The 26,795-nt window shown below is 45.7% G+C and overlaps 1 protein-coding gene across 1 annotated transcript in view; it reads left to right on the top strand.

Moving 5' to 3' along the window:
- Window positions 1-26,795, top strand: part of PARM1 (prostate androgen-regulated mucin-like protein 1) — a 112,343-nt gene that overhangs the window by 40,960 nt on the left and 44,588 nt on the right. The window contains exon 2 of the mRNA XM_066574079.1: window positions 22,680-23,330. Coding sequence (XP_066430176.1) covers window positions 22,680-23,330 — 651 coding nt within the window. The remainder of the gene's footprint in view (window positions 1-22,679; window positions 23,331-26,795) is intronic.

Here is a 26,795-nt window from a genome sequence, read left to right as displayed (position 1 = left end):
TTTGTGTCTGGAAGGAGCTTCACATATAACTTCTTCAGTCCTACAAACACTTGCATTGTTTAGCTGTAAACACGGAAGTCATTTTTATAATCACGTACAACCGTGAGGATTTCTAATCAGGCTCGGAATATGGAGCTCTGCCAGGTTCAGGCATTCTGGGCTTCACCTGCCCTGACCTTTGCTCTGGTTTAGCTAAAAAAAAATCTTATTATTCCTCAAAAGTATGTTAAGACCATATTTCTTACAAACAGGCTTAATGAGAAGAAAACACTTTACTGCTAAATCCTGCTGCACCATGAAACAAAAAAACTCCTAACGAGCTGTGCGCATGCTGCGCGGGGAAGCTTCATACAAGGACGTGTCAAAAGATCACGCTGAAGCACTTTCTTGGGAAATATGTACTTGTTTATTTGCTTTGTTTCAGATGGACGAGTTTATTTTCTATGCTTTAGTAGATACTAAGTATAAAACCATATAGTGCTAATCTTCGTCTTCAGTATCGGCTTCAAATGTCATGAGCCCATAGATGCAGAATGATTGATGGCTTAGCCCATGAGATAGATAGCTCGCCGGGTTTATGGAAACACCGGCACCCTGTACTACACTTTCTCTATAATTCATGTAGAAGTGAATAAGTGAATACAATTCACCAGTTATGGAATCTTAGAAGTTACAGAGGACACCAGTATAGTGTGTGACTATTTTGGAAGTTGTTTTTTTTAAGCATAAAAATGAATTTTCTGAACTGGACTTGTGTACCTGATTTTATTTGACCATTGACTAACCGTAATAGCCCCTAATTACCAACATGTTTCAAGTAGGGCGGTCCACAGGCAAGTGCCTATTGTTCCTTATTGAAAAGCCAGCCCTGTTTATGTTCAATATTAGGCTGACTACCCACTACAGTTTTTTTTCACTGCGAGATTCGCAGCGTTTTTTTTTCCTGCAGGGGTCTATGAGATTTGTTAATGTTAAAATCGCAATTTCGCGGTAAATCACGATTTTAACATTACAAGTCCCATAGAACCTTGCAGAAAAATAAAGCGCTGCGAATTTCGCAGTGAAAAAAAACTGTAGTGGGTAGTCACCCTTAAAATAAAGTGTAGGGAAAACATGGCTGCCAGAAGGGAATATAGCTTGTTACGGATTACTGTTTCTTGGTCAACTTATAACATATATATTTTTTTCCATTGCATAACTCCTTCCTGTTTCAGGCCTTTTTCATTTTAATCTTTATTCTTAACACTCATAACATTTTACTTTTCTTTAGAAAGCCACACAAGGAATTGTTTGTTTTGCAAAATTTTTGAAAAATTCTAAGTGGGTGAAATGGAAAAAAGCTCAATTGCACAATTTTTTTTCTTGGGGGGAGGGGGGGGGGGGGGCGAGGGTAGTTTTTACAGCATTGATAAAAACAACTTGTTAACTTTTTTATGTTGGTTAGTAAAATTACAGCAATACCAAACTTAATCTTTTTAGTTGCACAATTTAAAAAAAAATAGCTTCCTGTCCTGTTTAGCTGAAGGACTGGCTGGTGAGTGACAGTGATCAGTAGCCTTATTAGAGGTGTTTCGCGAATGGGCTAGCTGGCTTGTTTGACAGCCCAGTCAGCCAAATTGCTGCTTTCTTATAATATATAAATTGTATCCTCCTTGCTCAGGGTGCTGGTTATACGACTTGTATTCTGGTCCTGTCAGGACTCTCAGCTTACCTGTCTATTGTCAGTCTTGTACTGTCTGCATACTTGCTTGTTGTCAGTTTTGTACTCTTTGCTTATTTGTCTATTGTCAGTGTTCTACATCCTGATTAAAAGTTTCGTTTTGACTACAACTTCTGGATTATTACTATGCACCTTGGAGCATAGCTTTATACTTTGTGGAGGACACTCTGAGGAGGGGGCATTTGTACATCATACCCCCCTCCTTTCAAGTAAGTGTTTTACCTAATCATTACCCACGTGTGAACCTGTCCTTAGTTTACTCCGTTTTGAGCGCGGATTTTTTTCTGACATTCCATTTTCTGTTATATCTGGGGGAGTTCTGTTCTCAGACCCCCCCCAGTTTGCATCTGCAGCTCTCCTTTGATTCAGAGGATTAGAGTACTGGGGAGAAGACGCATCGTGTGTGCATCCGCATATTCCAGCAAGTGTGGATTGGATCTACCTGTGGCGCTCTCTACTATTTTTGACTTTCAGTATACACTACATCCTGATTGTATTTGTAAAACTGTATGGTGATAATGACCCCAGTAGTAATGGGATTCCCCATAGTTGTCCCAATAATATTAGTGACCTCCCTCATAGTGGCCACTGTAATAATAAGGTCCCCCTTAGAAGCACCAGTAGTGAGTGACCCCATGTAGTGGCTCCACTAGTAATAGTAACTCCCAGTAATAATATTGACACCCATAATGCCCCAATAGTAATGCTGCTCCTATAGTGGCCCCAGTAATAATAGTGCCCCCCCCCCATAGTGACTCAAATAGTAATAAGGTTCCTTTAGCCTTATGGTTGCCTTTAAAGGGCTGATTGTAATTGTAAGACTGTATAGCAACAGTGATCAAAGTAGTAATAGGATCCCCCATAGTGGCTCTAGTATTAATAGGATCTCCTATAGTGAACCCCATAGTGGCCCCAGTAATAATAGTGATGCCCATAATGGCTTCAGTAGTAAAGGTGCTCCCATAATGGCCCCAGTAATAATGGTGCTCCCATTGTGGCCCCAGTAGCAATAATGACCCCAGTAATAATAGTGACTCCCCAGAGTGGCTCTAGTGGTAATAGTGACCCCCATAATGGCCCCAGTAGTAACTGTCCCCTATATTGGTAGCCCCAGTTGTAATATTGCCCACCATTGTGGCAACAGCAGTAACACTGCCCCCTATATTGACCCCAATAGACATAAGTGACCTCCATAGTAGTCACAATAGTAATAGTAGCCCCCCCCCCCCATTGGCCTCTGGCCAGCCAGCATCCCTACAGGCATTCTACTCACCCAGCCTGTAGCTCCAATATGGCGGCAGCAGTGCAGAGTCTGTGACCGCTAACCTCTCCCTCAGCATCTGTGCTGCTTACGGGATGCCGCACGCTGACACCAGAGGGCATAGGTCAATAGTCACAGACTCTGCACTGCTGACACTGGACTGGAGCTGCAGGCTTGGTGAGTGGAATGCTGCACAGGTTTGCTGTACGGCCAACGAGCCCTATAAAATGAAGTGGCGGACCAGATTTGGCCTGAAAGCTTTGTGTTTGCCATGTGTGCTCTAAAGCGAGGGGACTTCTTCCCATTCCACCCTGTCTCATTCGCTGCCGCACCCAGGCTCCAAAAGGCCGTCAGGTCTATGGAAACACCAGTACCCTGTACTGAACTTTTTCTATAATTCCTGTAGAAGTGACTACATTTGACCAGTTATGGAATCTTACAAGTTCCAGAGTATTCATGGCATATCCTGCGGATATATCAAAAATGTCTGGGATAACAATATCCCTTTTAGAAGTCAACCAGTCATTGAGGTTGTTCTACTTGTATATGTAATGATTATATGCTGTCAAGACGTGAAGAATGTGCATTTCTGTAGTTTGGTTAGCAAAGCGCACTGGTAATTGGCCTTTATATGTATCGTACCATTAAACCTCATGACATTGTAGTTAGAGGAACACTCTTCTATGGTAGGTGGCTTCTGTGCATACATTTTATGGATATATGGTGGCCTTTGCTTCGGCTGTGTGATTTATCCGTCAGTTTCTGGAATACTTGTACATCAAGTCTGCGCAAAAAAAGAGTTATTACTGTATTACTTCCTGCCAAAAAAGGGCGTTTTTCCTGTAAGAAGAGTCTGGTAGCACGGCATAATAAAAGCGCTGTATCAAGGTAAGGGTCAAACTTGTAGCATACTTCATCTTACTTGAAATACTTTGGAACTTTGCTAGGCAAGTACTGTATCTCATGCATTCCGCTTCCCTCAGAGCTTGTTATTTTTCATATCATTTGGTGTATTTTTGAAGAAAAACATTTCTACTTTTTGCTATTTTATCTTTTGTGATAGCTCTTAGATGACCCAGACTGCTTTCCACTTTTGTGTTTCCTTAATTGCCTACAGCAATCTTCCAAGCTAGGATAATGATACATTCCTACCACAGTGATGTCTGCGGATTCAACGTAACTCACTGAGCTGGAGGACCGCCAGAGAATATATTGTGTGGCTGAGACTCAATGTGTTCCTTGACGAGGATGAGAAACGCTTCTTAGTAGGAGTTGCAGAATGCAACATTCTCATTATACATACAGTACAAGTGACCAAGAGAATACAGTACACCTTAGGCCGCCTTCACATCTCACTAGAACCTCCGCTCAGAGGTTCCGTTCAAGATCTGTCACAAAATCCCGGAAGAATTGGCGCTGCATGCAGGACTTTTTCTTCCAGTAAAATGCCAGGCAACTGAGCGGAAACCAAATGAACCCCATTATAGTCAATGGGGTCTGTTCGGTGCTGTTCAGTTTTGTCATGAGACTAGGGGATTCCCCTTTTCTGCTCTGTGCAGGAGAATCCAGGCCAGTAGGAAGATTTCACAAATCATACTGCCCTCACGTGATACACACATATACTTGCGAGTGTGATTTTTAAACTCGCCCATAGCAAATAATGGGTGCGTTTTTTGCGATCTCGCAGAAAAATAGGACATGCTGCATTTTTTCCATCGCGCAGTAATGCAACAACGGGTTCTATTTCTGTGCGAGTGCACAAAATTTGCATGGAAAAAAGTCACCCATGTAATCCAGCCTTAACAGTCAGGAGGCTAAGTAGGATTTCAGATTCTATTTTATTAGGGCTCGGTCAGACGAGCGGATATTCGCGTATTTTCCACTCGGAAAAAAAATGCGCTGCGTGTGGAAAAACATCCGCGTGACCACGTCCATTGCCATCCATATGTTCTATCTTTTGTAGGTGCAAATTTTTTGCAGTGAGTTTTTTTCCCACGCAGAAAACCGCACAAATATCCGCTCGTCTGACCGAGCCCTTAGCATGCATCACGCAGTGTGGAGGCACGGATGTGATAAATAGACGTGTAATTGCTCGGATTCCGTGCGGATCGGTACTGAAGATAGTATTTTTAGTAATGCGCTCTTAGGCCTTAGTCAGACGGGCGTTTTTTCGCGCGATTTGCGGATCGAATGACGGAGTTGTAAGCCGTGTACCGGGGTGGGCTCCCCAGGATACAGCGAAGTCACAAACAAGAAAAACGTCTCTGACACCAGTTCAGGGGCAAACCGAATTTTACTAAAGCTCTGTGGCCCACGTGACCACAAACAATGGGTAACCCAACAAAACTCACATACACTCAGCCAGATGGCTGAGGCCCTTGTGCTGTACAGCGCTGTACTCCCCAGAGGGCGCTACTATAATAAACTATGCTTTTACCTAACGGGCAGGCCTAAATAATCCTGCCCCTTGTTACCTATTAATACCGCTACTAAGGAACAAAGGAAAGGGAGAGTGATCTGAGTACCGGCGGTGCAGCACAACAGCTTACAAACTTAACAACACTGACTCTATCCCCCCAGACCAATACAATAAGGGGTATGTATAAAGAACAGCAGCTATATAGCCAGGTGAATGTTCTCCAGAAGCTTCTTACTGATGGCTGAAGTGTGGCCTGACACGGTCCATAACCCTACCTAATCTAACTACAGGCCAAAATGCAGTCCCAAGTAACTTGGCGCCAAAATATGGTGTCTTGCGTGCACATAGACCGGTCTGCTGTTTGATCGGCCAAAAAGTCTAGACGGATGAGGGGCTCCTCCAGAAAAGCGTGCGGTACCGCAGAGAGCCGTTACTCACTTCCTCAGCGGCATCCAGTATTGTCCACACAATATCCAGTCTCGCTCCGGTTGTTCAGCAACATCCCCGGCAGCAAGTCTTCTCCCGTCCAGCGGGCATCTGGTCCAAATCTGAATCCGCTGCAGCTCCGGTCCCTTCAGGATACGACCTCCTTCCCTCTTCCGTAGCTCCACTCAAAATGGCTTCCTCGACCAACTGCCCAACTCACAGTCTACGCACGCTTTTAATTTTCTCTCCTCCCGTGCGCACGCTGTAACCAGGCAACGGGTTCTCCAATCACAGGCTACCATGGTCCTGTCACCTCACAGCTTGACCATAATCTTTTCTGCAGAACAGTGACCTCTTGTGGACAAATAGTAAAACACACAGTAGTGGACTATTTACAGTAACAAGAACAATGTACACATATTGGAGGCTGTCTCACCCTCTCACATGCCACCCCACTAGAGGTTGACGCCCCCGGCAACCTTACCCAAACAAACTCGTCCTGCGCATAGCGCAGTGGAGGTACGCCAGCGTTGGACCTAGTTGTCCTACGCAGAGTCATAGAGTCAAGGGAGTTGGGCGCAGTCACTGAAGGATGCACTGCTGATTGTGTAGCTCCTTCCCTGGGTGTCGGATTTGTCTGAACTGGAACCTCCGCCGGGATAGGGACTGAGATGACCCAGCTTTCCTCTTCTAAGGGAGGTTCCCTAGTACTCATGGCGGGTGTAGACACCTCCTTCTCAGCTGCGGCCTCTTCAAAGTTACAACGTCTCAACATATTACGGTGTAGACTCCGCGAGGGTCCCCCAGTTCCTACTGGCTCTACTTCATAAACTGGTATGTCAGGATCTACCCTTCGCTTCACCATATACGGAACCGCCTCCCACCGCCCATCCAACTTTCCAGATGGCCTCTTGGCCCGGACTAACACTCGGTCACCCGAAGTGAACTCATCTCTCTGCACTGGTCTTGAGTTTGGATGCACCACTTGCCTCAGGCGTTCTCCCACAACCCTGTGCACCGCTCTCAACCGACGGCGGTGTTCTTGTACCCATGCTGTAGTATTCCTCGGGGGTGGCCCCATCGGGTCGGGCATGTGGAGATCCTCAATCTCCTGGCCTGCTCTCCCGAACATCAGCATATGGGGAGAGTAACCCGTAGTGTTATGTACCCTGTTGTTATAAGCCCACATCAGTTCGGGCAAATACTCTGGCCAACGAGCCTTTTGGCTATCCTCCAAAGTTCGCAGCATCTGGATCAAGGTGCGGTTGAACCGTTCACACGCCCCATTCCCTTGGGGGTGGTATGGGGTCGTGCGGGAACGTTCAATCCCATAGAGCTGATACAACTCGCCCATCAGAGTACCCTGGAAACAAGCCCCTTGATCGGAATGAATTCTCTGTGGACACCCAAACACTTGTATAAAATGTTTACAAACTGCTTTTGCAGCCGATTCTGCCGTTTGATCTCTGGTGGGTATGGCCACCGCATATTTAGTGAAATGGTCTGTCATGACTAAACAGTAGGAATGTCCTGAGGTAGAGTACCCAATCTGCACATAGTCAATCATCAAAATCTCTAGGGGGGCAGATGTACTGATAGTTTGTATAGGAGCCCGTTCCTCGGGACCCTTACTCAGTCCACAGGGCCGACACTTGAGACAGGCCTCAGTCACCATGTCTCCCAAGTCAGGACAATACACCAATCGCTGGAGCCATTTGTATGTTTTATCGCTCCCAAAATGGGCGCCCCTGTCATGGGCCTCCCGGGCTGCTGCCGGCCCCAGCAACATGGGAATGACAATCTGTTGTCGGTACTGCAATTCTGACTGTAGGTATATGGTCCTGCACAGGACCCCCTGGACAACGCTCAATTTATCCCACTGTCTTAGCAGCCTTTGACCCTCTGGAGTTAAGCTGGCTCGCTCTTCAGGCCGAGGCCATATTTTGCTCTGGACCCACTGCTTCACTTTCTTTAGGTCCGGGCAGCTATTTTGGACTCTCTCCCAATCTGCTAACGTCTTTCCCAACACCATTGGCATTCCCGAAGCCACCCCACTTGAATGCGTTATGTTCTGGAAAGTGGGCGCCCTGCCAAGATCCGGGATTTCGATGTCCTCTAGCTCCTCATCACCACTCTGGGTCGGCAATCCTACAGGAACTCGGGAAAGCGCATCCGCGTTGCCATTTTCTTTCCCCGACCGGAACCGGATACAATATTCGTACTTGGAGAGGCGAGCCATCCATCTCTGTTCAAGAGCCCCTAGCTTGGCATTCTCCAAGTGTGCTAACGGGTTATTGTCCGTCATCACAGTCACTTCGGCACCCGTCAGGTACTCCGCAAACTTTTCGGTCATGGCCCACACCAGTGCCAAAAGTTCCAACTTAAAAGAGCTATAGTTGTCGGGATTGCGCTCCGACTCCCTTAAAGACCGGCTGCCATAAGCAATCACTCTTTCACGTCCATCTTGAATTTGAGATAGCACGGACCCCAGACCATGGAGGCTTCCGTCAGTGTACAACAAGAACGGGGTGTCAAACCGTGCATAAGCCAGGATCGGGGCACTGGTTAGAACCTTCTTTATCGCCTCGAAAGCCTCTTGTTGCCGTGACCCCCACTCAATGGGACGATTCTTGGGTCCTCCAGCCGTGCCTCTCAGCAGCTCATTTAGCGGACTAGCCAGGTGAGCAAACTTGGGTATGAACCTTCGGTAATACCCGGCCAACCCCAGAAAAGCCTGCACCTCCCGTAGGGTCTTTGGTTGGGGCCACTGTTGGACGGCCTCCACCTTACTGGTAGTCGGCTGCACCCCCTCTGGGGTAACCACATGCCCAAGGTACTCTATCTGCTGCTTGAACAGTTGGCACTTTTTGGGCTTGACTTTAAGCCCATGGTCTCGCAGCCGTCCTAGGACCTGTCGCAGCTTCTGAAGATGGTCTTCAAAGGAGGTCCCAAACACTACCACATCGTCCAAGTAGATCAATACCGACTCAAAGTTGAGGTCACCCAGACAATGCTCCATCAACCGCTGAAATGTCCCCGGGGCATTAGTCAGGCCGAACGGCATCCTGTTAAACTCATAGAGTCCCATGGGTAGGATAAAGGCTGTTTTCGCCTTGTCCTTTTCGGCCACAGGCACTTGCCAATACCCGCTGGCCAGGTCGAGAGTTGAAAAGAACTTGGCATGACCTAGGGAGGACAGCGACTCTTCAATCCGCGGAAGAGGGTAGGCATCCCGAATGGTCTGTGCATTTAGCTTCCGGTAGTCTACACAGAACCGAAGACCCCCGTCTTTCTTCCGCACCAGGACCACTGGGGCAGCCCAAGGGCTATGACTCTCCTGTATCACCCGGGTTTCCAACATGCTGGCCACCATCTCTTTCACTTCCTGGTAAATCTTGGGTGGGATCTGTCTGTACCGCTCCCTGATTGGCGTGGCATCGCCGGTAGGTATTTCGTGTTCGATACCAGAAACACACCCGAAGTCCTCATCATGCCTCGAGAATGCCTCCTGGAATTCCCACAGAGTCTCCTCCAGAAGCGTCTGTTGCCCCGGAGTCAGGGCCCGGAGATCCACCCCCATCAGGGCCATAATCACTCGACCGTTCCACTCCGACGTCGGGGCCTCTTTTTGCTTGATCTCTACTGCAAAGGTCCAGGCTGACCTTCTATCTGGCTGTAGTGTGAAGCCTCTCCGCCGGAGGATATCCCCCTCAGACACATAAACTTCGGCCAACAGGGTATTTCCAGGAACAGTCAACTCACTGTCCGAAACATTGATGCAGCGTACTGGCACACATCCATCCTTAACAGTGGCAAGAGCCCGAGCTACCAGGGGATGGGCTGACCTTTCCCCTTGGGGCGCGGGCTCGATTAAAACCTCTAGCCCATTCAGCTTCCTCCCAGCTCCTACCGGCAGCATCAAGATTTGTTCCCGTCGTGGAGGGATCTTCATCGGGGCCCTCAGTGGTACCTTCACGCGCCCAATAGCCTTATCAGACATGATGCTCTTTTGCAGACTGTAGCTCCTCACCATATGCTGCAAAACCTTCTGAGTCGGCCGATGTGAGGTGGCCCGCTGCCAGTATTTAGGCCCTTCCTTGGCATAAAGATGTTGGTCTAGGTCTCTCAGCACGTTCATTCCCAGCGTTACATCTAACCCTTTCCTCGAGGGGTGATCCACCAGTACGACCCCCTTTCTGCCAATATCCTGCCCAAATAGGCAGACCCGCATCCAGACTATGCCTCGTACATTCATCTCCCCGTTATTTGCAGCCGTCAATCTGATGACACTCCCATCTTCCGGCTCTATCATGTGGCCGAAGTGTCTCTCAAAGAACTCCAGAGGCATCAGGGTGCACTCCGACCCAGTATCAACTAGGCAGCTTACTTTCTTGCCTTCCATCTCCGCTTCCATAACAGGGCTGTTAGCATACAGATCGCGATCATCGTGTACAGGACTTGGACCTTGATGAACCGCCGCAGTTCGCCCTGTTACTGCGGCGGTTGGGAGTTTAACGGCGGCTCAGGCTCCACCTGCATCGGGCACTCTCTGGCGATATGGCCATACTGTTGGCAGTACCAGCAGAGGGGTCCCCGCGATCTCCGAACACTAGAAGAACCTCTGTTGGTGGGCCCACACACCTGGCTTATCCTTGATGGAGCCAGGTGGGGTGGTGGGACCATTTTTGGAGCCTGAGGTGACCCTGCTTTCATCTGGGACACTTCTACTCGGAGTTCCCTCAACTCTGTCCGCAGGGCCTGGACTATATCCTTCAGGGACTCCGAGTCTTCCGGACCCGATCGACCTCTGGTCACTCCGGTGCTACTTACTGCTTTCACAGCCACAGGCATGGGCTCCTCTTCCCTCTCTACTGCAGCCAGGTAAACCTGGTAGAATGTCAGTTCAGGCGTCGCCCAGGCTATCTCTTGCATCTTGTCCTGCAAGAACTTATTGGATAACCCTATTATGAACTGGTCGCGTAATAGCCGGTCCACCCCCCGGAAGGCTCCCATAGCCTCTGGGTCCCGCCGCTGCACTTCATTCAATATCTCCTGTAGGGCGTTAGAATATTGCATCAAAGTCTCGTCCTCCCGTTGTGACCGATTGAAGAACTGGCTTCGCAATTGTGCTACCTTGGTGCGTCCCCCTTGAGCTCCTTCCAGCAGGGACAATATTTTGTCTAAGGTGTCCCTCTCTGACTCGGGCCGCACCATTACAGTCCGTCTTACATCACCCTCTAAGGCCCCCAACGCTATTTCCGCACGCACCTCAGGGGTCAGGTTGCACATTTTAACCACGCTTCGCACCCTTTCGGCCCAGTCCTGCAACGTCATGTTTTTCCCGTTGAATTTGGGCAGTTGCTGCATTAATGCCCCAACTGACAAGTATCCTACCTGGGCTAAAGTGACTGGCGTGGGCTGTAATGACAGTGCTGGGGCACCCTGAGCTGAACCCTGGGCCGGCGCTACTGGATTAATTTCTGCCGTGTTCCCGTCCATAACGGTCGCTGTATCCTGCCGACTACGCCAAGTTGTAAGCCGTGTACCGGGGTGGGCTCCCCAGGATACAGCGAAGTCACAAACAAGAAAAACGTCTCTGACACCAGTTCAGGGGCAAACCGAATTTTACTAAAGCTCTGTGGCCCACGTGACCACAAACAATGGGTAACCCAACAAAACTCACATACACTCAGCCAGATGGCTGAGGCCCTTGTGCTGTACAGCGCTGTACTCCCCAGAGGGCGCTACTATAATAAACTATGCTTTTACCTAACGGGCAGGCCTAAATAATCCTGCCCCTTGTTACCTATTAATACCGCTACTAAGGAACAAAGGAAAGGGAGAGTGATCTGAGTACCGGCGGTGCAGCACAACAGCTTACAAACTTAACAACACTGACTCTATCCCCCCAGACCAATACAATAAGGGGTATGTATAAATAACAGCAGCTATATAGCCAGGTGAATGTTCTCCAGAAGCTTCTTACTGATGGCTGAAGTGTGGCCTGACACGGTCCATAACCCTACCTAATCTAACTACAGGCCAAAATGCAGTCCCAAGTAACTTGGCGCCAAAATATGGTGTCTTGCGTGCACATAGACCGGTCTGCTGTTTGATCGGCCAAAAAGTCTAGACGGATGAGGGGCTCCTCCAGAAAAGCGTGCGGTACCGCAGAGAGCCGTTACTCACTTCCTCAGCGGCATCCAGTATTGTCCACACAATATCCAGTCTCGCTCCGGTTGTTCAGCAACATCCCCGGCAGCAAGTCTTCTCCCGTCCAGCGGGCATCTGGTCCAAATCTGAATCCGCTGCAGCTCCGGTCCCTTCAGGATACGACCTCCTTCCCTCTTCCGTAGCTCCACTCAAAATGGCTTCCTCGACCAACTGCCCAACTCACAGTCTACGCACGCTTTTAATTTTCTCTCCTCCCGTGCGCACGCTGTAACCAGGCAACGGGTTCTCCAATCACAGGCTACCATGGTCCTGTCACCTCACAGCTTGACCATAATCTTTTCTGCAGAACAGTGACCTCTTGTGGACAAATAGTAAAACACACAGTAGTGGACTATTTACAGTAACAAGAACAATGTACACATATTGGAGGCTGTCTCACCCTCTCACAGATGCGCACCCGCAAATCGCGTGACCGGTGCGCGCAAGTCGCCCGCAAATCGCCCGAAAATCTGCTCCTAGCCGCGTTTCATTAGAAACGGGCCGGAGCTGTCCAGCGCATTGCATTCAATGGAGACGGCAATACAGCCGTCTCCATTGAAAGCAATGCGCTGCGGGCGAGCCCGGGATGAATTGTCGGTAAGGGCTTAAATATATAAGCCCTTACCTGCAATTCATCCTAAAATGTGTAAAAATAAAAAAAAAATTGTATACTCACCTGCCGGCAGCCGGAGCTCCGAGCGGCCGTCCTGCAGTGGGTGTGAAGGGGGTGTGAGTCAGACCTGCCCCCTGATTGGCTCAGCGCTGAGCCAATCAGAGGCATGCCTCACTCACACCCATTCATGAATGGATGTGAGTCAGACCTGCCCCTGATTGGCTCAGCGCTGAGAGGCAGCAGTCACTCACCCATTCATGAATTCATGAATGGGTGTGTGAGTGAAACCGGCCTCTGATTGGTCAGGCTGTGACCAATCAGAGGCAGATCATTCAGCAGGCGGGGATTTTAAAGCCCCGCCGGCTGAATAGTGCCGAGAAGCAGTTCAGGAGAACTGACAGCGGCCGCGGCTGGACTCCGGCTGCAGCGGAAAGGTAAGTATACAATTTTTTTTTATTTTAACACATTTTAGGATGAATTGCAGGGAAGGGTTTATATATTTAACCCCTTCCCGACAATTCACCCCGCGCACGCCAGCAGCCCATTGCTTTCAATGGAGCGGCTGTATTGCCGCTCCATTGAATTCAATGGGCAAACATCGTTCTTCTCTGCCACAGCTGTTACAGCTGTGGCAGAGAAGAATGATTTGTCTTCTATATGTTCTCAATGGGGTCGGCGCTGCTGCCGCCGGCCCCATTGAGCGCATATAGAGAAGAGAACAGGAATCGCAGATCGCAGATAGGTGCGATCTGCGATTTTTTTGTTCTATAATTTATTGGACGAGTGCATAAAAAGCGCTCATGTATCCGATACCATTGCAAAGCAATGGTTTTAAAAAATTGCCGGACGCATGCGCATGCGCAAATCGCGGCTAAAAACGCCCGTCTGACTGAGCCCTTAAGAAGTGTTACATAAAAGGGCTTCAGGTATTTATCTAGGGAGACAAGTTTTTCCTTTGCAGTAAAATCTCTACCTTTGATGACTTTAGTAGAAAATATTGGTCATTTTTATACTCTTAGACTGAATTTGGACATGTAATGCAAGATAATACGTCCTCGGAGTGCCGGGATCTTACATTGTAGTGTGGCAGATCAGAAAGGTTACCAGAAGGGCACAACGAGACTAGTGAGACGGGGGAAAAATGAAGAAGAATAAAACTACAAATAACAATGCTTAACCCTTTCCCATCAAAGTCATTTTTTGTTTTCTCGTTGTTTTTTCCGCTTTCCAAGAAGTATACGTTTTTTAAAATGTTTCTATTAAATTAGAATCAGCGCATGTTTTTTTTCATGACAAGTTGTATTTTTTAATGGTAGCTTGTAAAAAAAATCTCCCATCGTTTTTTGAGGTTTATTTTTGCAGCATTCAATAAGCAGTAAAAATGATGTTACATGTATTCTTTAGGTCAGTGCGATTACAGCAATAGCAAATTTGTATATTTTTTGTTATCTTTTGCTACTTTTATAAACTTTTTTTGTTTAAAAAGCAGCTTTATGTCACCAAATTTGGAGCACTCTAATGAGTTATTTTTCTACCCGTTCTTCCATATTGCACAACTGCAGATTGAGCTTCAATGAACCAGATATCGAGTATTTGACCTGCCGCTTTATTCAGTTTTTATAGGATAGATGGAAACAGAGGAGCTGTGAACCTGCTGTCTCCGTCAGTCCCATAGATTTGGAATGAAGTGGCACTGCTGCCTTACCGCCACACCCCACAAATTCTAGAGATCGGTGGGGGTCCCAGTGGTAGAGACCACAGCAATGAGACATTTAGGAACAGTGAACATACAAAAGGACGTCCAATACTTGTGGAAACCATTTTTTATGATCTATAGTAGATTCTAACGTCACAGTGTTATCAATAAAGACAAATGGAGCTACTACCCACACATACACGACCCTCTTTAAGTCTTTCTCCTGCCGGCTCACTTATTGAAAACAAAGGCATGGGACCACATTATGATGACTCCGAAGCACCCCAATCTAATGACCCCATAGATTTAACATTAATCGCAGACCCGCTGGAGATGTCATTAACGTTTTATCTGTATTTCTCATGGGAAAAGCTTTACTTAAATAAAAATGTGCCTTTGTCAAATGTTATATGACCTATAGTCATATATCATGTCCTGCGAGTATTCTGAGAGCACTCATTCTCTGCTGCCATCAAAAAGCAGTCAGCACTTTTTAAAAACTTTTTACGCGTACAACAATGGTGTAATGAAAGGGGTTTTCTGGGGAAAATACAAATTGATGACCTATCATCAGTATAGGTCATCATTAGTTGATCGGCTGGGGCCTGTCGCTGATTACCCCGACCGATCAGCTGATTGTGTGCCCACTGACAGTGCCAAAAATACAGGAGATGTGATTCCACGAGTCTGCGTAAAAAAACTGAAGAAATTCCGCAAGATGTTCCGCAGAACGCAGTTAAAAGCGTAACAAGATCTGCATCTGTGCTGCATCCTGTGGACAATTCTGTCCCGTGTGAAAGGTAAAACATTTGCCCTTCTGATCCCAGAGCTATAAAGACAATCTCGGCTAGCGTAACTGAGCGCTGGTCTGCTTGCGTGGCCTTTGGATTTATCACTGAATATTCCCAGCATACCTTATCAGTGGTTAAAGTGCAGGATGCATTTATACTAAAATCATCTGAAATATTGCATGATTAGGAAATCCTGAACAAGCCATAAATACACATAATAATAGGGCATTGGCTGCCAACCTGGGCCTTGTCTCCGCAGCTGATCTCTTAATCTGCAGCTCCTATTCTGTTCACATACATTTATGCAGCATTTGGAGCCATTTCATTAAGGATGCATAAAAAATCTGGTAGAATATCGACATATATGGAACATGGATATGCTATATTTTTATTAGTCTCTCCAGGCTCCTCCTTACTAAAGGCTTTGATGCCTATAACCTGATGTTAACCTTTTTCTTACTGGTCGATTAGCAGTCTGTATGTCACAATCATTCTACCATACTGTAATAGGAAGCCACACACCATGCACCCACTTCCTGATGCACCTGTGATAGGCTTCTATTTATACATAGCAGCCAATCAGAAGAGGCAGACCTGCAGTGAGAGTTACCATTAGCCGCCAGCCTACCACAGAGGCTGGTGCTGCTACCTTCTCTCGTTCTTATTGCTTTCTAGGGGGGAATCTCTGGGGGATATTTAAAGGGGTTGTCCCGCGCCGAAACGTTTTTTTTTTTTTTTCAATAGCCCCCCCGTTCAGCGCGAGACAAACCCGATGCAGGGATAAAAAACAAACAAACGGGTAGTACTTACCCGAATCCCCGCGCTCCGGTGACTTCTTACTTACCTGGTGAAGATGGCCGCCGGGATCTTCACCCTCGGTGGACCGCAGGGCTTCTGTGCGGTCCATTGCCGATTCCAGCCTCCTGATTGGCTGGAATTGGCACACGTGACGGGGCGGAGCTACAAGGAGCCGCTCTCTGGCACGAGCGGCTCCATTCAGAAGACAGAAGACCAGACTGCGCAAGCGCATCTAATCGGGCGATTAGACGCTGAAGATTAGACGGCACCATGGAGACGGGGACGCCAGCAACGGAACAGGTAAGTGAATAACTTCTGTATGGCTCATAATTAATGCACAATGTACATTACAAAGTGCATTAAAGGGGTTGTCCCGCGAAACAAAGTTGGGGTATACACTTCTGTATGGCCATATTAATGCACTTTGTAATGTACATTGTGCATTAATTATGAGCCATACAGAAGTTATTCACTTACCTGTTCCGTTGCTAGCGTCCTCGTCTCCATGGTGCCGTCTAATTTTCAGCGTCTAATCGCCGGATTAGACGCGCTTGCGCAGTCCGGTCTTCTTTTCTGAATGGGGCCGCTCGTGCCGGAGAGCGGCTCCTCGTAGCTCCGCCCCGTCACGTGCCGATTCCAGCCAATCAGGAGGCTGGAATCGGCAATGGACCGCACAGAAGCCCTGTGGTCCACCGAGGGTGAGGATCCCGGCGGCCATCTTCACCAGGTAAGTAAGAAGTCACCGGAGCGCGGGGATTCAGGTAAGCACTGTCCGGTTTTCTTTTTTAACCCCTGCATCGGGTTTGTCTCGCGCCGAACGGGGGGGCTATTGAAAAAAAAAAAAACCCGTTTCGGCGCGGGACAACCCCTTTAATATGGCCATACAGAAGTGTATACCCCAACTTTGTTTCGCGGGACAACCCCTTTAACCCTTTGAATGCTAGCATCGTCTACCTCTCCTTTACCTTTACAACTTCCGCTACAATCTAATTTTTGTCGAGCAGTTTAAGGACGTTGTTTACTGACTTTTTGACGTCCAGATATGGAATTTGGTTCCTGATGACGCTACTCTAACTGTAGCAGAAACGTGTCGAACCGCGTAATTTTTGTTAAGAAGTGACGTCCTAAGACTATTTCATATAATTGATGGATTATCTTTCCTCTCCTTATTTTGGATTGGAAGTAATCAATTTTGGAATTGTTTCTAAGTTATCAATGGTCTATCCTCCATCAGATATAGCCACATGGGAAGTTATCTATATATAGTGGACTAGATCTGGGAGGAGTGGATCTTCTCTTTTCTGCTGAGATTACCCTGAAGTCTCTATTGGAGTGCAATTTAGAGGGATTTATGTATACCCCTGTGCACTAAACTAGGCTGGGGTAACGTGTGAAGTTCAAAAAATTCTGAACCCAATCACCGAGTAAACCCCTCGATTAGAGGGCTACGGAGACTTCTCGAGGTTGTTGGTGTTCTGAGAAACTTCTGAACGTACTAGCTAGTTTGACCCTTTGAGTAAAAGGTTATAGCTACACTACATAATTCTGTAGCAAATCACTGATTGTTTTGAACCTTCTATGGTCTACTCCTTTTAAAGCTGTATAGCTTTAAATTCTCTATCCCGAAATACGGCCATTCCGTCATCTCTGGGAATTTTGTTTAAGGAGTACTCTCTTTTAGCTATATGTGTGTCCTATTTGAGACTTGTTCATCAAGTTCTTTTTTATAAAGATTCAATAAAAGTTATATTTTAGTTCTGAACCCTACAGTGACAAATCCAATATATCTATCTAATATCTCTCTATCTCATCTATTTATCTATGTCATATTTATCACAGAAACATAGATATGAAATATATAGATATATCTATCTCATATTTATCTATCTAATATCTATTAATCTATCTAATATCTATCTATCTCATATCTATCTATTAATCTATCTATCTCATCTATCTATCTAATATCTATCTATCTCATATCTATTAATCTATCTATCTCATCTATCTATCTAATATCTATCTATCTCATATCTATCTATCTATCTATCTCATATCTATCTATCCTATATCTATCTATCCATCTATCTATCTATCTATCTATCTATCTCACATTTATCTATCTAATATATCTATCTTACATTTATCTATCTAATATCTATCTATCTCATATCTATCTATGCATCTCATATCTATATCTATCTATCTATCTATCTATCTATCTATCTATCTATCTATCTATCTATCTATCATCTTAAGGCTGGCTTCACACGGGCGTATTTGTGCATGCAAAATTTGCACGCACAATACACAGAGAATAGATTCTATTGATTCCAATGTGTTCATTCATATTTTTGTATTTTGTGCATGCATTTTACTCGGGCAAAAAAAAAAATAGAACATGTTCTATTTTTCTGTGTATTTGCGCACCATTGGTCCCCATAGAAGTCATTGGAAGGCGTGCAAATGCATGTGCAATACACAAGGAGATAGGTGAAACACTGCATAATTCCACTGGGAAAAGAACACATCTGGAACTAACGCCATTTAATTCGGTGCGCTTATTTCCCATGTGCAAATGAACATGGTCTGCGGGCAGAAAAGCTTAGCGTTTCTTCGTTCGCGGGCGGCAAATCGTGTCATTTGTTAGATAGGCTCAGTGCGGAGAACTGTCACCTCTCCCCTCCTCCCCTGTGGATATTGCTACGCCCATGGACAGGCAGCCTAAGGGTGGGGATGCTTCAGGGCTCAGTCACACGGGCGCATCGGCACCCGTACACAGGCGCCGATGCGCCCGTGTGACTGAGCCGTTACTGTAGTTAGAAGACGGCCGTATCTCAAGACGGACGTCTCTCTGCAGTGCTGATGAAAGAACACATGACCGGCAATGAAGCCAGTCACATGTTCTTTCTCCCGGCGCTGCAGAGAGAGACGCCTGTCTAAAGGTACGGCCGTCTGCTACCTGCAGTAACACGGGTGCCGATGCGCCCGTGTTACTGAGCCCTCACACACACTTCTGCATTTCAGTTTTGTTTCTCTTTTTACAGTTTATTACATACGTTTTACATTTTGTCCACATTTTGCACAGACATTGTTTTGGTCTATAGAGGAGCCTATGGATAACAACAATATACCTAGAGCATGCATTGGTCTGAGAAAAATGCCACTCAACCGAAAACTGCCAAAAATCTCAGTGCTGTATACATCTATAGGGACTTTGCAATATTTTACTATTTTTCTTTACGCACTTCGATAATGTGTATAAAATCACAATGTAAAAAGACATAACTCACAGAAAAAACAAACAAATACACATCACCTGATGAACTGCAGGGCAGGCCCAATCACCATATTCCCTAGTATCATGCAGAGAGCCAGATTGCAATATGGGGGAGATAAATGTTCATGTGCCAACTAAGGCTGCCTGTGCACGGGCGGTGCGATATCCTGCAGTGGATCTGCGTTGCGATATCCCGCAGCGGATCTCCACCGCAGGAGCCGCTGCCGGGTAGCAGGAGCCAGCTGACGGTGAGCCTGTCTGACATGCTGCGATTTGCCCCCCTTGAGCAGAGAATCGCTATGATTCTCTGCTTGTGGTCAGGGGGCTGCGCTTTCCATAGCAACGCTATGGAAATCAACACTATGGAAAGCGTTCACTGTGTTTCCCGCAGCCGGATTATCGCCACGGGGAACACAATGCAAAAACCCCTGTGGACAGGCAGCCTAATGAGCAGCCACTCAACTCAACCCAGATTGGGGGAGGGGTGACTGCTGAACAGTCACCCCTCCTTGAGTTGAGTGGCTGCTCATTAGTCGGCACATGAACATTTATCTCCTCCATATTGCAATCTGGCTCCCTGCATGCTACTGGGGGATATGGTGATTAAGCCTGCCCTGCAGTTTATCAGGTGATGCATATTTGGATTTTTTTCTGTGAGTTTTGATAATGTGTATGATTCGACTAATTGCCTTTCGATCAATCATTAAAGTATTAATGAATCACTGTAGTAATATCTGTGGATTTTTGTACTTTTACCCATAAGTTGTGCAAGCTGTGGAACTGTGGCATAACTGCTACGTCTGAATACAGGCTTTAGTGCAGTAGCACCAGTGGATTATTAGTAGAAGAATGAGATTAGCGCTCCAATGTGAGGTGGAGAAAATGGCAGGGTGAAGAGAAGTAGAAAGAGAAGGAAAGGGAAATCCAATTGGACTCACCCCAGACGTACCGGACCCTGTGTAAGGTCACGATGAACCATGAACCATGTTTTACCACCCTGTATGCTTGATAAAGGCTGATGTTTCAGCCGAAACGCGTTGCACCCTGTGAATAAAGAACCTTTATAACGTCATAACTTGGACAAGATTCATTTCTACGAGCTGACCTGGATTTTCAGGGGTGTCATTTGCACTGACACCCCTGCTAAGTAAGTTCCTTCTGCCTTCTCATTTCACCTATCCGATTACTGGAGCACGGAGTTTTTTTCTAATTTGCTGTCTACTACCAGTGGATTATTGTAAGAGTATCTGTGAATTATTATTGAATCATCCATGAATGTTTACAGTATCATCTGTGAATCATTGCTGTAGCATGTGAACGCTTGCTGGAAGGATGGAGTAGGTTGGAGGGCATCTTGCTGTGATTACTGGGAGAGTGAAAGGACTGCTGTGACTACTGGGGAAGTTGGCAGCCCACTGTTACTATTTGGGAAGTGTGGGGTAAGGACTGCTGTGGGGTAGGGACACCAGTTCCACAATGGGGGCTTTACTCCCACAACTAAGGAAGTGGAGAAAAGAGCATGTGATTTTTAGGGTAGAGTCATAGATAAGTGGTGAAACTGCAGCAGGAAAAATGGTGGTGCTCTCTCCTGCAAAATTACCACCCCATGTGAAGGTGCCCTTACTAAACGACGAATGGGGATATTCCTTTACCCTTAAAAGACAGAGGAATGGGCAAGGGATGTGTAAGGCCAGGCTCACTTACGGTATCTATGCAGGGTGTACCAGGCCCCACATCAATATTTAAATGATTTTATCTCTCAGTGGAAATACTAGGAATGTATATCTTAATAAAGGTCAATAACGGTCACTATATCCTATGTGCATTTCATGTACAGTATGCAGTATTTGGATCCTTCTATCTGGAAATAACATTCAGAGATATAGGTATGTGGTCTCTTCTTCACAACATACAGTGCCCTGTCTCTCCTGACCCAGTTCCCTCATCCTTCCTTCCCCTTTTCCCCTCAAATTCCATTTTCTCCATCCTTTTACAACATTCCACTTTATACACCAAAGGGATAAAAGACAAAACTTGAGACCTGCAGTACAAATACAGCTTTTCCATCTATGTTACATATTATATGCATACCATTACACACTAAATGGGAAACCACTGGAGAACACTGACATGGAAAAGGACTTGGGGATTTTAGTCAACTGTAAGCTTAATTGATACCCAGCTTGCTGAGGGGTAAAAGATGACTGGGGAAGGCAATGGCAAACCACCCTGCAAAAACTGTCTGCCAAGAAAAGGTCACGATGTGACATCACCCTAGGAGTCAGTCATGACTCAGTGCTTGCACCACGGGACTTTACCTCTACCTAAGCTTAACTGGAGCAACCAGTGTCAGGCAGCTTCTGCAAAGCAAATAGGAGCATGGAGTGCATAAAAAGAGGTCTAGGGGTACATGATGAGAACATTGTTCTTCCTCTTTACAAGTCACTGGTCAGACCACACATGGAATATTGTGGACAGTTTTAGGCACCAGTACTCAAGAAGGACATATAAGAGCTTGAACGAATACAAAAGTGGGCAACTAAATGGAATGAGCGGACTACAATACCCAGAGAGGTGATCAAAATTGGGATCATTTTGCTTAGAAAAAAAGACGACTGAGGGACAACATAATAACTATGTATAAATATATCAGGGGACTAAACAGAGATCTCTCCCATCATTTATTTATACCCAGGACTGTGACTGTAACAAGGGGGCGCCTTCTTCTTCTAGAGGAAAGAAAGTTTCTACACCGACATAGAAGGGGGTTCTTTACTGTAAGAGCAGTGAGACTGTGGAACTCTCTGCTCTTACAGTGATGAAGAACTCACTAACAGAGTACAAGAGGGGCATGGACGCCTTTCTTGAGCATTACAATATTACATATTATAGTCACTGATTACTTCAGAAGGTTTGGTTATCCCGGGATTATTCCGATTGCAAAATTGGACTCTGGAACGAATTTTTTCCCTATTAAATGGGAAAAATTGGCTTCAACCTCACTGTTTTTTTTCGTCTTCCTCTGGATAAACATTTTGGGGGAAAGAGGCTGAACTGAATGGACATGTGTCTTTTTGCGGCCTTACATACTGTAACTCTTATTTCTGTATCCTCCCTCTAATTAGATTATTAACACTTTGAAGTCATTCTTCACATGCATATTGTAGGTTTCTTGCTGCTTCAGAAATGACGTGAATTTCTACTTTCTGTATTCTCTTATCTATCCTAAACACTAAAACTGTTGAAACTAAAAAAAAGGAAATTTTTTTAGCACACATCAGTTCGGTAGGGTCCTGTGGATATGTTTAGTGTATCTGTCGGGACCTTTCTGTGTATATGGATCATAATATTCAAATGTAACGTAAACTCCCTGAATATAAAGAGCTTATACATTTTTGTTGTTATACGTGGAGCTTTACTTATGTGATTTTGCATTATACTAATAGGCTGTGTTTTTAATAGGTCTTCATGTTAAAGCTGAATCCTCCACAGTGAGCTCACTTTCATCAGAGGTCACATCTACAGGATCTACACATGAATTTGTAAGTAAAGTGGATACAAGCACTGCGACTCCTTCAGAAATACAGACAACGACTGTTCTGACAGTACAAACAGCTGAAACATCCAATTATAACACTACTGCACCAACTAATGACACTGTGACTTTGACTACTCCTATCAATAGTAATGAGTCTTCAGACTCCAGTCAAACATCAGTACCCCCCACACATTCTACTGAGGTATCAGCTAGTCCATCCACAATTGTATCAGCCGATCCAATCACATCAACACGTGCAACCAACGAATCCTCCACAGCCAATTCTACTGAACATACAAGTGGTCCGGTGGAGTCCAGTCCAACACATTCTACCATAGAGACTACAGTAAAGGTAACTGATATGGAGACAGGAAGCACGGATGTAACAACATCTACTAGTAATACTGCCAGTCCTTCTAGTCCAGTTACTCCAGGATCTGCACAGACTCCCGATACAAAGTCTTCTCCAACAGATGGCTCTAAATTAACATCTGCAAGCACAGACGTGAAGGCTACAGCCACAACTGATGCAACTACTGAACATCATGTGGAGAATCCAAAGGCACTAAGTGCAGGTAAGGCATTTGTCTTCTGATATATGATAGACAGGAGACAGAAGGGCATTTTCTCTTTATTCTAGAAGTACTGGATTACAACCACTATCCTCTTTTTAAAAAGTGGCAGAGTCTAGCATAAAAAGTGCCAAAATTTGTAGTTTTTGTACACTGGAAATCTGGCAAAGAAGACATAATAAATATACCACATTATGTGCATACAAACTATATTCTACGTAGTGATAGCTATTTATGGCTACAACTGTAGTAAATTTTGAGGCGTAGCTATAGGGGGTGCAGGGGTTGCAGTCGCTACCGGGTCCTGGAGTCTTAGGTTACCCAAAGGCCCCTCCATCACATAAGACGACACCAGTATTATAAAAAGCACATGATGGGTAAGGGGCCATGGTAGAGATTTTGCTCTGGGGCTCAAGAGGGCCTAGTTACGCCTCTAAACTTGATATTTAATGCATTACATGCCTTGATGCAGCAAACTTTAAAATTACATGTAACACAACACATGATTCTTCAAATGTGAAGTTAACATTTGCTAGAACTGTATATGAAGTTGATTTGAATTGTCATTTTGATCCACACATTGGGGGAAATTACTAGGCAAAACTCAACGGTATTATGGCACAAATTGTGCCAAAAAACTGCCATATGTGACATATACCACATTTATGTTAGAACTAGCTGATATACCCGGCTTCGCCCGAGTTAATTTGGTACTGGTGTTTATCTGGTGTTCACACGGAAAATCTTATGAAGTCGTGGTTACCTTAGAGAGGAAGTGAGAGAATTAGATTACGTACATAATATTTGGACGCTAATTCTTTTGCGCTTAGAATTGAATAATCGAATTGGGACCTATTAGCTTTTCCTATTTATGACACAATCAATGCCCGTGCCGAATTTCAAGTTTCTATGACATCGGGAAGTGAGAGAATTAGATTCCGTACGTAAAATTTGGACGCGAATTCTTTTGCGCTTAAAATTAAATAATCGAGTTGGGACCCAATAACGTTTCCTATTTATGACATAAATCAATGCTCGTGCCAAATTTCAAGTTTCTATGACATCGGGAAGTGACAGATTTACATTCCGTACGTAAAATTTGGACGCTAATTCTTCTGCGCTTAAAATTAAATTATCAAGTTGGGACCCATTAACTTTTCCTACTTATGACTTAATCAATGCCCGTGCCAAATTTCAAGTTTCTATGACATCGGGAAGTGAGAGATTAGATTCCGTACGTAAAATTTGGACGCTAATTCTTTTGCGCATGGAATTAAATAATCGAGTTGGGATCCAAAGCTTTTTCTATTTATGACACAATCAATGCCCGCGCCAAATTTCAAGTTTCTATGACATCGGGAAGTGAGAGAATTAGATTCTGTACATAAAATTTGGATGCTAAATTGTTTGCGCTAAGAACTGAATAATCGAGTTGGGACCCATTAGCTTTTCCTATTTATGACATAATCAATGCCCGTGCCAAATTTCAAGTGTGAGAATTTAATTATGTACGTAAAATTTGGACGCTAATTCTTTTGCGCTTAGAAATGAATAATCGAGTTGGGACCCATTAACTTTTCCTATTTATGACATAATCAAAGCTTATGCCAAATTTCAAGTTTCTATGACATCGGGAAGTGAGAGATTAGATTCCGTACGTAAAATTTGGACGCTAATTCTTTTGCGCTTAGAATTGAATAATCGAGTTGGGACCCATAGCTTTTTCTATTTATGACACAATCAATGCCCATGCCAAATTTCAAGTTTCTATGACATCGGGAAGTGAGAAAATTAGATTCTGTACGTGAAATTTGGACGCTAAATTCTTTGCACTTAGAACTGAATAATTGAGTTGGGACCCATTACCTTTTCCTATTTATGACATAATCAATGCCCGTGCCAAATTTCAAGTGAGAGAATTTAATTACGTACGTAAAATTTGGATGCTAATTCTTTTGCGCATAGAATTGAATAATCGAGTTGGGACCCATTAGCTTTTTCTATTTATGACATAATCAATGCTTGTGCCAAATTTCAAGTTTCTATGACATCGGGAAGTGAGAGCATTAGATTCCGTACGTAAAATTTGGACGCTAATTCTTTTGCGCCTAGAATTAATTAATCGAGTTGGGACCCATTAGCTTTCCCTATTTATGACATAATCAATGCTCGTACCAAATTTTAAGTTTCTACGACATCTGGAAGTTGGAGAATTAGTGGCGAGTCAGTGAGGCAAGTAGGCAGGGACAGTGGGGTGCGGGAAGTTCAGGGCATCCCACCTGGCGCTCGGGGGTCAGAGTGCCGTAACATAATAACTGGCCCTCTAAAACTGTTTTTTCATGGAGGCGATCAGTTCCCTCGCGAACCAGCTGCAGGCCCTGGTGCCTGTGATCCAGGATTTATCCGCCCGCATGGTGGCCCAGGAGCAGCGGGGGTTGTCGCAGGGGCCGGATGTCTCAACCAGCCCAGAACCCAAATGCCCTCTTCCCGAGGTGTTTTCTGGGGAGAGAAACAAGTTTTTTGTTTTCCGACAGGCGTGTTGCCTGTTTTTTCGGATGCGTCCCTGTTCTTCCGGGTTGGAGGCTCAGAGGGTCGGACTAATAATGTCCCTGCTGCGGGGCTTTTTCCATCCCCGAGGGTTCCTCCTGCCTGCAGTCCGTGGACTCCTTTTTCCAGGAACTCGGGGGTATCTTCGACAAACCGTGGTTGGCGGTTTCGCGGTTGTTGGCGCTACAGCAGGGGTCGTTTTGTGTGGAGGATTATTGCTCCAACTTCAGACGCTATGCGGGGGATACGGCATGGAACAATAGCGCTCTGAAAGACATTTTCCTGCAGGTCCTCTCGGACGCAGTTGAAGACCTGTTAATTTCCCATGCCGTTCCCGGGTCTTTAAGGGAGGCTATGAAGCTAGCAGTAAAGGCAGATAGGAGGCTTTGGTCTAGGAAGCAGGACAGACAGGCCTGTAGAGTCAGGGAGGTCGGTTGCCCTGGTCCCTCTTCCTCCTTATCAGTCTCTGTTCCCAAACTGATGGAGGTGGATCCGCTGGACCCCAAAGAGCGACGCCGGATCCGTTTGTTGCATCGTCTCTGCCTCTACTGCGGGAAAGCTGGATATCGGTTGATAACCTGCCCCCTGAGGTCTCAATGCTCGCAGCCGGAACCGGCGGAAAACTCCGAGTCCTAGGCGATTGTAGGGAGGATTGCCTAGGACTTCAGGTACTTCCTAAACTTTTGGTACCGTGTCAGGTCAGATTCCGGGATTTTTCCCGATCAGGGCAGGCGTTTATTGATTCAGGAGCTTGATAAGTCTGTGTTTTGTCCGTTTTGTCGATGTGGTGCTTGGTATGCCCTGGTTGGCACTGCACAATCTCTAATTTGATTGGTCCACCCGGGAGTTGACTCATTGGGGATCATCCTGTCATAGTCACCTGTCTACTATAGCCATGTGCTCCGCAGATACTGTGCTCAT

The sequence above is a fragment of the Eleutherodactylus coqui genome, chromosome 7, assembly GCF_035609145.1.
Source record: "Eleutherodactylus coqui strain aEleCoq1 chromosome 7, aEleCoq1.hap1, whole genome shotgun sequence".
Taxonomy (NCBI): domain Eukaryota; kingdom Metazoa; phylum Chordata; class Amphibia; order Anura; family Eleutherodactylidae; genus Eleutherodactylus; species Eleutherodactylus coqui.
This window is presented reverse-complemented; position numbering and strand designations above follow the sequence as displayed.